Consider the following 15,399-nt stretch of genomic DNA (forward strand, 5'->3'; position numbering starts at 1 on the left):
AGTGCAGACAGTTGGTGTAAGGAATAAGAAATGTAGAACAGAAAAAGTAAAAGAGAAAATAACATCTTTGGAGAATAAAGTCAAATCCTTTCAAACATCTGGTTTAATTTTTAAATTGTTAAACATGTTTTGGTTTAACTCGCAACCTTCCTCCCACATTACATTTCTCACAAATCCCTGTCAGCGAGTTCACTGTCCTATAGAGAGTGTGTGGGGTGAAGATTGAAATGGGATCATTAGTCTGCCTTCGCCTATTGATGAGCAAGCAGCAGTGGGGAATAATCTACTTACACCCCCGGCTGTGCAGACCTCAAATTTAGCAATACATCGCAGCTTTAGGCTAGTGAGAACTCACTAGGATTCATTAGGATGCAAAGCAGTAGCATCTTGAAGGATTACACAGACAGAGCTTATATGATATATACGCAAGAACAGCATAACTTACCAATGTGTGAAAGATTATCTAGTTAAGGCAGTATATTGGATAGGATGACACATAACTTCATCTCCACTTAATGTGTCTCGTATACAAAAGAGCAAAACAACTTTGTGGTATGAAACATTCAGGCATAGGTAAGATTTTAGGTACAAGGGAAAAATATTTTAGTGAAAGATGTATGGATTTGATTACTTATTGGCATTAGCTACAGCAAAACCAGACATTTTAAGGATAGTCACATTGACTAAATACAGGATGCTTCTGGAAATTAGCATTCTTTTTTTTTTTAGTTTTGTAAAAAGGGGCTGTTAGCAAAAACATAGATCTGTGCTGATCATAACAGACAAAAGCTTTCGAAGCCGATAATATTTGAAAACCTAATCTCAGAAATTTTAAGAACCATTAAGTAGCATTTTCAAGGTGCTATGTCAAAATGCTGCTCTTTTTAAATTCCACACAGCATTTGTCCTTGTTTTCTGAGTGTTCATCTTTAGAATGCTGAACTGATATCGCTATTGATTCCAAAATGCTTCAGGGAATTAACTGCAATTATGTCTCAGTGGAGGTGTTGTACTCAGCGCAGCAATGCATCCCACACAGAAAAGAAGTTCTGATGGCCTGGGGTTCTTTGCTGAAATTTCCTGAACACTTTGTTTATACATTTCCCCATCAAATGCATTTTGCAATGATCTACAGAGGAATTTGTCAAACAGGTGGTGGGGGCAGCTTATGTCATTCTCATGTTGGCATTAGAAAAGCGATGTTAACAGTAGCTGGGTTATTGAAAAGTGCAAATTTCATAGCTGAAAAAAAACGAGTCTGTGCTGCCAAAAATAAGCTTTGTGAACTGCGACAAAGCATTGACATGTTTAAAATCTCTTTGGATTGCTTACATACATTTTTCCATTGGACAAAAAATAACTTTCTTCAAGGTAACTCTTTTTTTCAGTTTAATGTGTCCGTGTTTATCTTTTCCATGTTACACAGGGATTTCTGGATATTGATCTGACTGAATTCAGAAATGGAGGAGCCAATGTGACTGGCTTTCAGCTGGTGAACTACACAGACCAAAATGTCAGCAGAATCGTTCAGCAATGGATGGATTTTGATAGCAAAGATACAAAGAGTCCCAAGAAAAGGCTGAAGGCAAGGAGGAGTTCTGTGACCTTTTCAGTGTGAACAAAGCCTGTGGGGAAAAGTCCATAAGAGAGTGTTGTTACCCATCAGCCAGCTGGTCCTGCTCTTTGACAAGGAACAAGCAACGTGCTGACATTATTCTGCTTTGCGAAAGTGTTCTTCAAATCTTTTCATAGAGGACTACACACATACCCTTTCTTTTCTGAAACAGCATTTCTAAAAAAAGAACACAAAAATTAAGTGATTTATAAAGGTTATAAGGATAAGATTTAGTGTTTTTTTATTCAGTATTGAAAGTAAAATGCAGCTAATCATACAACATGTATGATCTCCCAAATAGTAGCCAAAAAGGAACCCATAATAATTAACATTTTTAATTATAACAGTTTTATTTTTAAGATTAAACTATAATGCATCATGTATGTCTTTACATTCTTAAATATATTCATTTTTACTCTTGTTTTAAGTGGAATTGAGCAATCTCAGTGTTTCCACATGCTAGAAGGGGAAATTATTTGTACAGTGAAATTATAATTGTTTATTTAACAAGCTGTGACTATATTTTACATGTCATCTTGGATAACGATGTCAAGTAAGTACATAATAGCAAATAACTAACACCCAACGAACTCAGGGCCTCTTCCTCAAGACACTTGGCATAAATTGATTTATATCATGTTCTATTTATTGATATTTATTCATTTTTATCAATGTCCAACATGTGGTGTTTTACAGTACACAGGAGCTCTTACCTATGATGGTGTGAGTGTCATGTCAGCTGCCTTTCAAAACCTGCGGAAGCAGCGGATTGATATTTCTCGGAGAGGGAACGCTGGCGACTGTCTAGCCAATCCCCCGGCTCCATGGGGACAAGGGATTGACATCCAGCGAGCACTGCAACAGGTAGAGGCACCTCCTCACTGTCTCACTGTCTCACTGATGAAAGACCAGACGCGAACGTCTTTCACTCTCCCTGCCATCCATTTGCTAACCGCTTCATCCAGTTCAGGGTGGTGGGGGAGCTGGGGCCTGTCTTGGTAAGCATGGCAGGGTACATCCTGGACGCCAGTCCGTCGCAGGACGCAGATACAGACATTCACCAGCACATTCCTGCCAGTACGGCTGGGGACTGTGGGAGGACACTAGACCACTCAGAGGAAACCCTCAAGAACACAGCGAGAACAGACAAATTCCACACAGACAGCCCCCCCCCCCCAGGTCTGGAATTGAACCCAGGGCCCCAGGATGGCAGAGGCTGCCCATTGCTTGCTGGGGTGGGCTCCGGCTCCCTGAATTGGAGAAAGTGGTTCCGGAAATGGATGGATGCATGGAAATGTGAAACATTGTTTCACAGAACTTAGGTCAATAGTGACAAATTGCATTTATAATAACTTCATAATAATAATTCCTTACACTTATATAGCGTTTCTCCACACTCCACTCAAAGCATTTATTATCCGCTCTTATTGACAATATTAATGGAAATGGAACAAATGAAATGCCCATTTCACATGGTAGTTGAGACCTGAAATATTTCATTAAAAAGACTGCAATATACAGTATATAACTACAGAATAATTCCAGAATACGGGAACAGATTCAGAGTTGCCCTCTAATTCTGAAAGACTTTGTTCCCAAAGCAATGCACTAAATGCATTAAAGTGTGAATCAAAGTGAATTTGTGTCAGCTTTGCCTTTTCCCTGCAAGACCTTTTAAAAAGGCAAATGGCTATGTATACTTTCATGTCGAAAGCACTATAAGCAACACAAATATTCACAATGCAAAATGAAGGATTTTCATTCTGTTTCGCTGGCTATTTTTAGTGATGTTTTCTCATTTGGAATTATTAATGTGGAGCAAAATGGTGGTGTGAGCGATTCCAGTCTGGGGCACCTCCTGTGTTCTCTCCAGGTGCTTTAGTTTATTCCAACAGTCCAAAGACACACCATCCAAGTTAATTAGCAACTCTAAATTACCCTGTGTGAGCCATGCGATGGATTAATGCCTTGTCTGGTACAGGACTTGGGTTTCCATTGCGCTGAAATGCACTGATATCCCATCTAGAATCTTACCAATCCAATCCTATAGCAGGATATGTACAGTACTTGAAGCAATCCTCACCAGGAAATGGGGGGATGGACTGTGATTCTATGCATCGGCTGTTTTAATGCACAGACATGAAATGTGAATAGTAGTCTTGTATTCCGCCTCTAATTGCAGGTTAGACTAGAGGGCATGACTGGACACGTTCAGTTCAATGAGAAAGGACGTCGCACTAATTATACCGTTGGTGTAATGGAACTAGGACCAAATCGACCCAAGAAAGTAAGTATTGAAACCATGGTGGCAGTATTTTTATTCCTGAGCTTTCATTGATAAGGGAGATATTGGGCTCTAAAGCATATCCTGTGCACACTAAAGAATTCAAAGGAAAAGAAATAAAGCTGTATATCTTGCAAAATTTCAAATTTACATGTACACTGTAAGTAAGTAGAATGTTACATTACCCTGAGAGTGCTTTTATGGGCCAAAAGCTTTATTGTTCTGCTCTGTCTGTAATGTGGGTGAAATACCCAAAAGATTTCCGATGATGCTTGGCTTGTATCTACCGAAGGGCTTTGTTGGATCACTTGCTTCACTAATGGCTGAGAGTCACTCAGCACTGGTCTTGCGGGAGTTGTTTCCTGGCCTGCCAAAGATGCTCACATGAAAGAAATCCAAAATGTCAAAGCTGTTTGTGCTATTGCAGAAGGGTTTGAGTGGTGTGTGTGATTGAAGCATGCGTACCGGTGATGAATTAATGCTTTGTTGTCAAGTGACTGGATATGGAACAGTTACAAAATCAGAATTCGGTGTAAATACAGTATGTGGTGTGCAAATGTGGAAAGCAGATGTTTTTATACGGAGGTGAACATGAATCAGTAGTAGTGTGATGAGTAATGGTACTAAAAGATATATCTATGCAAATATAACTGCAGTTATATGGAAAGTAATAATCATCTATTCATGTGGGTAGCTGCGTCAGCATGCGTAGGCTGCAAAGGAACAAGTAATAGGTTTATTCCATGCTGAAAAAAAGAAGAAAGAGAACACAACGTTTCGGCCGTGGAGCCTTCTTCAGGTGTGCACCTGAAGAAGGCTCCACGGCCGAAACGTTGTGTTCTCTTTCTTCTTTTTTTCAGCATGGAATAAACTTTTTTTCTTCTTTTTTTCAGCATGGAATAAACCTATTACTTGTTCCTTATCATCTATTCATTATCAGTGTCAGGATGACCCATAGCCTATCACAGAAGTATAGGTATCAGATACTGTAGGATGTCAGTCCATCTCAGCATAAACTAATAAAATACAGTGCAGTCAGACATGTACTGTAGATCATATAATGATTTCTACTGTAAAAGTAGATCCTGAATATTTTAGCAGTCTTATCATTAGTGGACTAAAGAGAAGTTTAATTACAAGCAAGCTGGTTCCTGTTTTTCTGTCTGCAGGTTGGTTACTGGAATGAAGATGAAGGTTATGTGAGCACTGCTTCATATTCCCACGCGGGAAATGATACTACAGGATTGCAAAACAGGACTTATATAGTGACTACAATTCTGGTAAGTTTTTATCAAGATATTCATTTGCCATTATGTGTAATATTCTAAACGTGAAGCTTTAAAAACTCATGCATCCAAAAACGCAATAAAAAAACCAAAATGTTACTAGTCCATTCTTCTTACTTGTTAATTGTGGATTATTTTGGTTTGCTGCAAAGTTTTAGGTTCAACAGTACTGTGGTGCTACGTTAACCGATTGTAAAATTAACCTATGATACTTAAAACTAATGAGATTGTACTGAGGAATACATGAATATTACTGTATATTCTTTCATGTAAAGCTCTAACTATCAATGTACTCATATTTAAAAAAGTTAGATTATTATATTCTTAATGCAGAAGTATAATAATAATACACTTCCATTTTCTAAATGTTTTTTGTACATTCAGTTGGCAATAATTAGCTATACGTCCCAGAAATACAGTATGCTACACTGTATTATTAAATACCTAAAAGTACCTATTTGTTTTCCTACTATATTTTGAAACATATGTTCTGTATACAGTATATTTTATATTCCTAAGGGATTAAACAAAATTTAGAGTTGTTATTACCACATTCAAATGTTTCTGAAGGTCAGGTGGACATTTTGTTTAAAATAAAAACTTCTACTGCCCACTCCTCCTGTTATGAAGGAACGTGAAAAGCTTAATGTTGGCGTTTTTAACCCAGTAATAGTCAGCAGCTGTGGTTCACTCAGTGCCGTGAAATGTGCCTGCTGATTTAATGACGTTGCTTGTCTGCAGTTGCAGTGTGCTTCTTTCAGGAACAGAATGACCTGTATGCTTAGAATCAAAACAGGTGCAAAAACTATTGGAAAGAAGCAAATGTTATCATTGCTCAGGAATCTAACCCCAAGTAATCTTCATTGCTGTAAAAACCTGTGGTCTCTTTTGAAAGGTCAAAAAGATTTTGTGACTGTTGCTTGATCCAGCATTATTCTTTTCTTCTGGTCTTTGGTAGTGAGCTATAAATGATTGTAGATATGTATGGATTCACATAAATGGGGACCAGTGGTACTATTCATGAACCAGTTATTGTCATGGCCTTGTAAATACTTATTTCTTTTCCGAATACGTTTTTCGTAAGATACAGGATTCTACAGCGCTTGGTGTGAGCCCTTCTGTGGAGAAATCTACCTTATTGAATGCCTGTCGATAGAAGTAACCTAATACTAAAGCATCGCAGGATATTTGCTCCCCTCTGTCCTTGTGAACTCTCACAGGGTAAAAAATAAATAAATCAGCACATCTTGAGGTCGGCAGCAGTGTGTGTTGATGGGCTATGAAGTACCCCTGCAGTAACTGAAGTGGCAGGTGTTCTTCATATCACCATTAAGTTTCAGCGATTTCTCCATTGGGATCCCACTTAGAGCTGGCTTGCCTGGGGATAGATATTGAGCTCGTGTCTGTAGTAGTGACCTTTTCTGCAGCTTCATAGTCCCCTTGCCGCTGAGCGCAAGCAAGAGTTTCCATCGACTGCAAAGCCTGATGCTATATTTGAAGCAATAAAAAGCGACATTTTCTAATAAAAAAATAAAACAAAGAAGCCTTCCTCTACTTTTGATCTTCAGCCATTGATGCATTGAATCTGTGTGATTGATGAAACAAAGGATGTTCTTCTACAATTTGAATTGAACATACAGTTACAAGTGTGAATCTTGTGTTACTGGATCATCAGCACTGCACTCTGTTCAGTCAGAACTTTTTCTGCTGACATTTCCAAAGTCTCCATCACCCTTTTTTACTGAACAGTGACCGCATCGATGTCTGCCCTGGTGAAGGGGAAAGGCGGGTGGGGTTATGGTTTGGGAAAGACATACATTTTATTGGCTAAATACAATTTTCCAAGAGGAAGGTATTTGAATGCCCATTGCTTCTAAATAAGGCTGTGTCTTGCCAAGACAGATTAAATAACTTACTGATAGATACAATCGTGTGGTTACATCTGTGTGATGTAGTGGGAGTTGTCCTTGGTTTTAAATGTTAAGTGGTAACCTGTAGTATGAGGCACAGGTGGTCTGAGGGGATCTTTGTTAGTCAGAGGCAGTGGCATTCTACATGAGGGAAATGAAGTCAAGATAGACTCTACATGGAATTAGCCTCTTTTCTGGGCTGATTAAAAAGGCTTCTAGGACCATTTAGGAGGAAGAGGGTTTCAGTCGACATCTAGTCTCCAAGCTAGAAGGAGAGAGAGTGAGAGATCCAGGAGACTAGCTTACAATACCAGGACTGGCAACAAGCCTGTGGGGACTCAGCAAGCTGAGAAGGCTTCAGGAAGATACAGCTTACGCTATCCTGAGGGATTGCAGTGTGTCTTCACCTCACAGCTGAGAGAGGAATCTAGATAGCACAGGTCATCAGAGTCTTGAGTCTCAAGAGCAGCAGACGGATGGGCCATCTCCAAAAGAGAGGAAAGAGAAGGTTGTGCTTTGTATAGAGAGGTGTCTCTGGCCAAACAGGATTAGCCAGGAGAGTTATTAAAGCTGGTAATGAAGAGCTACTGAAAGATCAGAATGGTCTGCTAACTATGTGAAAGGAGTCTTGAAGAGAAAGAATGTGTAATATTTTTAGAATTAGTGAGAAAATTTAGAAAGAGAACTGGGTGACACAGAGGTAGTCGATTTGAATGCCCAAGTGCAGTCGTGAGTCAAGACAGATGCATGGGAGTCGAGACTCCTGTGGAGACCACTGAAAGGGGGTTAATGAGTAAGAATTAGGATCCTGAAGGGGGTCCAAAAGAATATATAAGAGGAGGGACAGGCCACTTAAAATTGTAAGATGGCATGCTGACAGTGCATTTGAAATAATTGAAATAACATGAAATAATGAAATCATCCCAAGATGTCCACTGTCAACAGATATCAAGACAGAGAACTCAAACTGCAATCTGTAAACAAAGGCAAGATTTACTCCCATAAAAGTTCTCATTATTTTGTATGTTTTCATTTTGTCTGTCTTTCTCTTTTGCTTAGGAATCTCCATATGTGATGCTGAAGAAAAACCATGACCAGTTAACAGGCAATGAGAAGTATGAAGGCTACTGTGTTGAGCTGGCAGCTGAAATTGCTAAACATGTGGGGTACAGGTACAAACTGGAGATTGTATCAGATGGAAAATATGGAGCAAGAGACCCGGAAACAAAAATGTGGAATGGAATGGTGGGAGAGTTAGTCTATGGTGTAAGTGTCTTCTTTTATTCTGTGTAACTTTACTTCAGGCAAATGTATTTGACAAAAATTCAGTTTCTTGCTGCTGTACAGAATGAGGAGTCGAGATCCTACAGCATTCTGCCCATACTGTAGGCAGGTCACATTTGTATGTCTGTGCTGCCAGGATTGTGTTAATGCTTGAGGTTGTTGATACCTGACATCATTTTACTGTTATTGTGTCAGCATTTATATTGAAAATGTATCATGACCCTTTAATCTATGTTTTTGTTTTTCACATTTTATTGGTTTGAAATCTGTTTAAAATAAGTAAACCTGGTTATCTTTGTTGGTGTTTCGTTAGTGAACCAGTGTAGCAAAATACTGTATAAAGAATTTCACACATTTTTGGTATTGATTGCAATACCATTGAAGTAAGCCTTCATTTTCAAGCAGTGTGTTAGAAATCCTTGTTTTAAATTTAGCTTTAAACAAAGAAGATGGATGTACAGTGAGAATACATATTCCAAACAGCAAGGGTCTTTCTAATTAAATGGCATGGAATATTTTTAGTATGACTGTGCAACACAGTCCAGGGAAATGAAGAATACTTTTGAAGATAAAAATTAAATTTTTGATAGCCGTCTACAAAGCCGAGCTTAAAAAATTTGCAGGAGCTCTTTGCTACAGTATATTCTACCGTATATATGAAATGATATTAATAACATAATTAAACCCAAATTTAATTGAACACAGATCATTTCCACGAGCAATTGAATTATCTCCCATGCATGCAAGATATATAGTGGGGAAATAAAGCTTCTAAAAGATCAAGGGAAAACAATAAAAAAAACCTAGAAGAGAATTTTGTGTTGATTAGAAATCTATTCTGGTTTTTCAAAAAAATGTACACCAAAAAGGAAGTCCTGAATGTCCTTGATGAAATATATTTAGAGAACAAATCCAGTGTGCCTGTCAGATACAGTATCTCACAGCTAAACTGCGGACAAGTTGAAACATGTCAAAATCATAAAACACTTGTGTTGATAAAAGACCTTCCTATAGTCATGTAGAGATTGCAGTATGTGAAAATATATGTCAAACATTATTAGAAAAGCCTTTGTGTGGTGTAACTAAGTCCAGGACCTTTAGAGTTTGTCAGCAAATGTTAATGTTAAGAAAAAGTACATTGGTCACAAATTCTGCACTAATATCAAGGTTTCACAACACTGACATTGAATAACATTGATATATTTTGTGTATAGTAGATAATGGATACAGTATATGGATTGTACAAAATGTTGCTCATGCACACTCTTTCAAAGCTACCTGTACAAATCAAATTCAAGCCTGCATCTGTTTGCTATTTGGGACTGGATATGGGCACAAGTTTGAGGACAGAATTAGTAGATGATCATCTGAGCATGACAGGGATGAGGTACAGTAGTAGACTGGTTGTCTTGGCTCTCTTGCAAACAGCTACTCCTGAGACTCCCCTGGCACCTGCGGTCTCACAGTGAAGGCAGTGAGAGAGGCGCCAGTCCTCCAGTTGGCACAAACTGCCCGATCTCTGGTCAAGCACAGCAGAGGCTGCATTGCATCAAAAGATGAATGGCTCTCTGAGTGGGCAAGGCAGAAGAGCATTTCTGTCCATGCTTCTTCTCCTCTTCCCCTTTATAGCTTTTTGTAAAGGAACAGTTGGCTATCGTAAGTTAGACAGAAAAAAGACTAAATAAATGGAACGAAAAAAGCTTAAAAAAATTAAAATCATAATAAATCGTTACAATTAATAAATAAATTGCTACACAATATTAGACAGATAAGCATATAGAAGTCATTTACATTGTTGGAAACAGATTGATTTCAGAAATTATGTACTGTATTACAGTACAATAAGTCCCATAATTCCAAACCATGCATAAAAAAATTATAATGATATGAATGTAGCCAATGAAGTGTAAACATGATCAAGTGGAAATTTTCAGATTTCTTTGGAAGCACATCCACTTCTGCTTTTTATTTTACAATAACTCCATCGTTCTTGTAGATAGCATTCATGTTTCAATTTCATGTTTGATGGAAGCAGGCATTCAAAGGCAGGATATACTGAATACTGAATCATTCAGTCAGCTCAATGCCATTGATGTTCATTTGGTAAATCATTCATTCTGTTACAGTGATCATTACGCTTTAATATTTTATTTGGAAAATATTGAAATACTTACAGATTACTAGCTCCGATGCTGCATGCTCATGTCTGATTAGTAAAAATACTAATTTGTCCTGTGTTTTGCGAAGCGTAGTCACTATGGGAACATTCTCTCAGTTATGACAGATGACCTTTATAATCTTACACATTTTGCATATTAGAAGGGCAGTTAAACTAGAAATTTTAATTCCTAGTCTTTGCAGTTGCAATAAATTCATAATGAAATAAAACATTAATTCAACAAACAGAGCTACTATGATGATAAAAAAAGCACTTCAAATAATGAAGTATTCAAGAACAAAATATAAATATCAACAAACATCATAACATTTATTATCTAGAGCCTGTCTGACTTCAGTGAATTGAGAGGGGACTTTAAATGTCTGTATGAATGTGCTAAATGTATAAAACAAAACTTTTGGTTGTTTTTTAATTTTGCCTAAAATATGAAATGTATTTGTCAACATGAAGATTAGTGTTAACTTTTATTTCAGGTCTTAAATATAATAAGTCTTAGAACAAAGAATATTAAAGTAAAATATACAGTGGTGGGGAATGATTGAAAGGACCATATTATTTTTTCAGAATTTCTATCAATTACAATTTTGATAGTTTGCACAGCTATTATTAATGTAAAGTAGTTAAAATTACAGGACTTCAGAACAAAATCTGAAATAAAAAAAAATAAAAAATCTGAAGTATAGGATGTTCTTACTGCATACATTTTTCCAAGTGGGTTAGAATTTTAGTGGGATTTGAAGCGTTTGCCCACAGCTGTAAATGGTTATATTCCTGATTTTACCACAAAGTTGTTATTCAAATTGTTTCCAGAGAACAGAATCTCAGCAGGAAATGAAATAATCAATACACATATTGTTAATGCTGATATACTTTCTATTATTTGCTGTGCTGTTATACAGTATACCCAACTTTCAAGTTTGCTGAGTACTGAGCACCTACAGTATATGTGACTTTGTTGACAGTTCTGATTTTGTTTTGCCCTCCAGAAAGCAGATGTGGCTGTGGCGCCCCTGACGATTACATTAGTCAGGGAAGAGGTCATCGACTTCTCCAAGCCTTTCATGAGCCTGGGCATTTCAATCATGATCAAGAAGCCTCAGAAATCCAAGCCTGGAGTATTTTCGTTCCTGGATCCCTTGGCCTACGAGATCTGGATGTGTATCGTGTTCGCCTACATTGGTGTCAGCGTTGTGCTCTTCCTGGTGAGCCGGTTTAGCCCATATGAGTGGCATGCAGAGGACTTTGAAGACGGACAGGACCCGCCCCAACAACAACAGCAACAGCACCAACAACAGCAGCAGCAGAATCAGGAGCAAACCAACGAGTTTGGGATTTTTAACAGTCTCTGGTTCTCCCTGGGGGCCTTTATGCAGCAAGGATGCGATATTTCTCCAAGGTTGGTTTCCACCCCTAGTACCTTTAACTTTGTGCATTTTCGGTCTCAGACTGATGCCATGGTGCATATATTTCTGTTTTTTATTTGTTTTCTTGTTTGTTTTTTTCCCATACCTGTTTTCTGTTGTCTTTTTTCTGTCTCAGAAGCCATACTGAATGAGAGCTTAAGAATCTCAAACTATTCAGAGTTTTCCATTATTTATGTTGGGTAAACACAAAGAAATGCATGAATGATGGGAAATTACTTTGTTGATGCATTTCTACAGAAAGTGTATATACACCATGCCAAGGCCATAAAATGCATCGAGTTGGTGTAGCTGTTACCCCCTTGGTGGGGTACCGTGTTTTTGCTGCATATTCCCATTTTACGGTCAACGGTCCATGTGTATATACTGTATATCTCTTCACCTTGGCATACAGTTTGATGAGGATAGCAGAACTTAATGGCAATGCATGCTTTTCTTTGATCACAATTTTTTGTGAGGTTACAAACAGCAACCATTTCCTTCTGAACTATACAACGGATGCTCAGATCTTCCCCCTCAAATGTCAATAAGTTTGAAATTGTGAAGGTGCAAGAGAGTAAATTCTTCCTTACTTTACTAGTAGATTCACTTTTTGAATATTTGAATCATCAGATGACTTGATATCAGATAACTCACTGCTGAAACAGTAATGCACATAAAGTAACCATTTGGAATCCAGAGTATATTAAAGTGGGAGATCTTGTTATATTTTCTTTTGTTTTTTAACACAAGATAATTGGTTTCTTTCATTGTTTCGAGAGGTACCTTGACATTTATTTATCTCATTCAATATAAAGGGATAAATAAATAAATACGTTCTGCAGGAATTTTGAATAAATGTATTGCCTTCTTTGAGTTTAAAAGGATTTTTTTCTTATTCGAATTCTTAATATCAACCATGATAAGTTTAAACATTCTAGGTCTGCTTGTGATAATTGTGCATCTGCTTTCTTTTGAAAAGAATAGTTGTCTTAGTGTTCTCCTGCTGACAAAGATAATTGTTCAGCCATCTGCTGGATATATGAATACACTTAAAGATGAATCAACTAAAACACAAAATCACAAACTAAACAGGCTCAAGAATTGATGGTGAATATCAACTGAAAAAAATCTGCTTGAGGGACTAATGAGGTAGAATGCTTATCAATTAAGTGAAAAGAATCTCACCTTCTTTAATTTAACAGATTTTAGTGTTTGAATTTGGAAATTCACTCAGCTGGAGGTGACTTTCAAAGGACATCACATGATGGAAAGTAAAATGAAAATGTGGAACCCTGTGGAGATCAGGGAGTGTCCTGGGGGGGTCAGTGACTCTTCTTCAAGTTCAGCTTAATGATCTAAACCAGCTCATTATTTGCTTAATTGCACAAATGTTACAGCTCTTCTTGTGCATTAAAAACCCGAGGAAACCTGCAGACAACTCCAGCCTTCTAGGACCAGGACTGAGCACCCCTGCCTAAGTCTAATTGAGCAATGATCTGTTAATCTACTGGGTAATGATCAAATATAACATAATAATGTGGGACAGTTCTATCCATTTTTCAATCAGAAGGTTGAGCTTAAAGGTTACGGGCCAAAGACTAACATAAAAAAACAGAAACCAAAAGAGTAAGAGCTTTGACAGGCTCTTACTCTTAAACGACCACTGCAGTTTCTTCTCTTTTCAGTGCTCCTCAAGTGATTCATAATTAAAATAATAAACAGTCTGATTTACAATTCTGCTGCATGCTCTCAATAAGGGCTTATCTACCACAGTACACATCTGGTTATCCTGTCACCAGCCCCTCCTCCTAGTCATTGGCCAGCAGTAGTGTGAGGGTGGAGTGCAGGCGTAGTTCTGTGCTCTGCATTTCACTGACCATCTGAAGTAACCATCTGGGGAGATTTGTTTGTTTATTTGCAGATTAATCATTACTGCACTTTAATTAAACACATGGCCTGGGATAAATAGAGGAACCAAAATTAGAAAGAAGATAAAATGCCCATTGTGGTATTTTACAGTACAGGTGGCCTTTCAAAATTTGAAACCAGAATTATAAAAAATGATATTTCGTATTGATTTTGTTAGATTGTTTTTCTCTGTTCAACATTGTTAGCTTGTGAAGAATTTAACAGGTGAAAGAATCGCGTAAATCTGGAAATACTATAAATTATTCAGAGTTAGCAGGACTAAATAAGAGTAAGGACAAAGTAAGGACAAAATTCTGCTTTGTTACTTAAGAGGACAGCTTTGGTCATCCATTTTTGTTAGGTGGCATTTAATTATAAACAAAATAGGTTACATTAATAATGCTCACCCTTCTTGATGAATAGCTTGAATTTGTAATTCTGTGCATTATTATACAAAGTGATCAGGCTATTCATAATTTACATAACATTGCCTTACAAGAAAATAAGATAATGAAATGTAAGTAAGGAACAAATTAAAAGGCCAAATTCAGTGCTCAGGTTTGCCGTACCTGTCATAGTCCTGTCAGTAGTGAGAGTATCATTAATTAAGCCAGAAATGAATCTGGTGTAGCAAGGGGATTCGCATTGCTGTTTTATTATTTAAAATCTTTTTTTTTCCTCTCAAATATTCTCTCTTCTGGGCAGCACAGAGGTTGACATTGCTGCCTCAGTGGGCTGGGGTGCTGGGTTCAATTTCTGGGCCTGCTGTCTCCATGGAGTTTGTATGTTCTCCCCATGTTCTCCTGGGTTTCCTTCAAGCGCTCCAGTTGCTTCCCACAGTACGAAAAAATTCATACTGGTGGGTTAATTGGAAAACAGGCCCCGGTGTGAGTGTGTGCGTGTCCGGTGTGTACCCTGCCTTGTGCCTTTCTCCCCTGCAGCCCTGAAATAGATGAAATGATTAGAAAATGGATGGATGCATAAATAAGTCATTTTCATTATAGAGCTGTTTTATCTTGTAGAGATGTAATACATTGAATAAAATATATTTAGCGGTTCATTGCTCTGTAAGCCACTGCATATATAGTTTTATTTAATTGCATTAGTTTTATCAGAATAGATATTTAATCATTTAAGAAAATAAAAAAAAACTATCTTTATACTGTTTTTGTTGAAGGGGGCTTTCATTGCTGGTGCTCAATGTTATACTTTTTAAAATGGAATATTGGTTATTAGCCAATTATTAGCCTGACCTGTCGATGAACTGAAGAGGGAAAATTTTACCTGCAAAGACAGTTTTTATAGTCCTTAAAAAGTCAAATTTCTTGTTCTGTTTTTAATGAGAAAAAAGACTCCATTGTCTCCGTTGTTTTGTGGTAAAAATGCTATACCTGCTGAGTTCATTATTTTGGAATATAATGAAATCATGGTTTTATAAACAGGATTTACTCTCTAAAGATATGGTTGTGTTAAGTGCTATAAGAATTACATTATGCGTTTTAAAAAACTGCAAGCCAGCACAAACACATA

At 37.4% G+C, this 15,399-nt stretch overlaps 1 protein-coding gene across 6 annotated transcripts in view; it reads left to right on the forward strand.

Moving 5' to 3' along the window:
* gria1a (glutamate receptor, ionotropic, AMPA 1a) overlaps positions 1-15,399 on the forward strand; it is an 81,189-nt gene that overhangs the window by 39,853 nt on the left and 25,937 nt on the right. For all 6 annotated transcript variants that reach the window (XM_015349392.2, XM_015349395.2, XM_006631709.3 and 3 more), the window contains exons 6-11: positions 1,427-1,585; positions 2,312-2,479; positions 3,798-3,902; positions 5,069-5,179; positions 8,155-8,361; positions 11,545-11,954. In XM_015349392.2, the coding sequence (XP_015204878.1) occupies positions 1,427-1,585; positions 2,312-2,479; positions 3,798-3,902; positions 5,069-5,179; positions 8,155-8,361; positions 11,545-11,954 (1,160 nt within the window). The remainder of the gene's footprint in view (positions 1-1,426; positions 1,586-2,311; positions 2,480-3,797; positions 3,903-5,068; positions 5,180-8,154; positions 8,362-11,544; positions 11,955-15,399) is intronic.

Source organism: Lepisosteus oculatus, chromosome 11, assembly GCF_040954835.1.
Source record: "Lepisosteus oculatus isolate fLepOcu1 chromosome 11, fLepOcu1.hap2, whole genome shotgun sequence".
Taxonomy (NCBI): domain Eukaryota; kingdom Metazoa; phylum Chordata; class Actinopteri; order Semionotiformes; family Lepisosteidae; genus Lepisosteus; species Lepisosteus oculatus.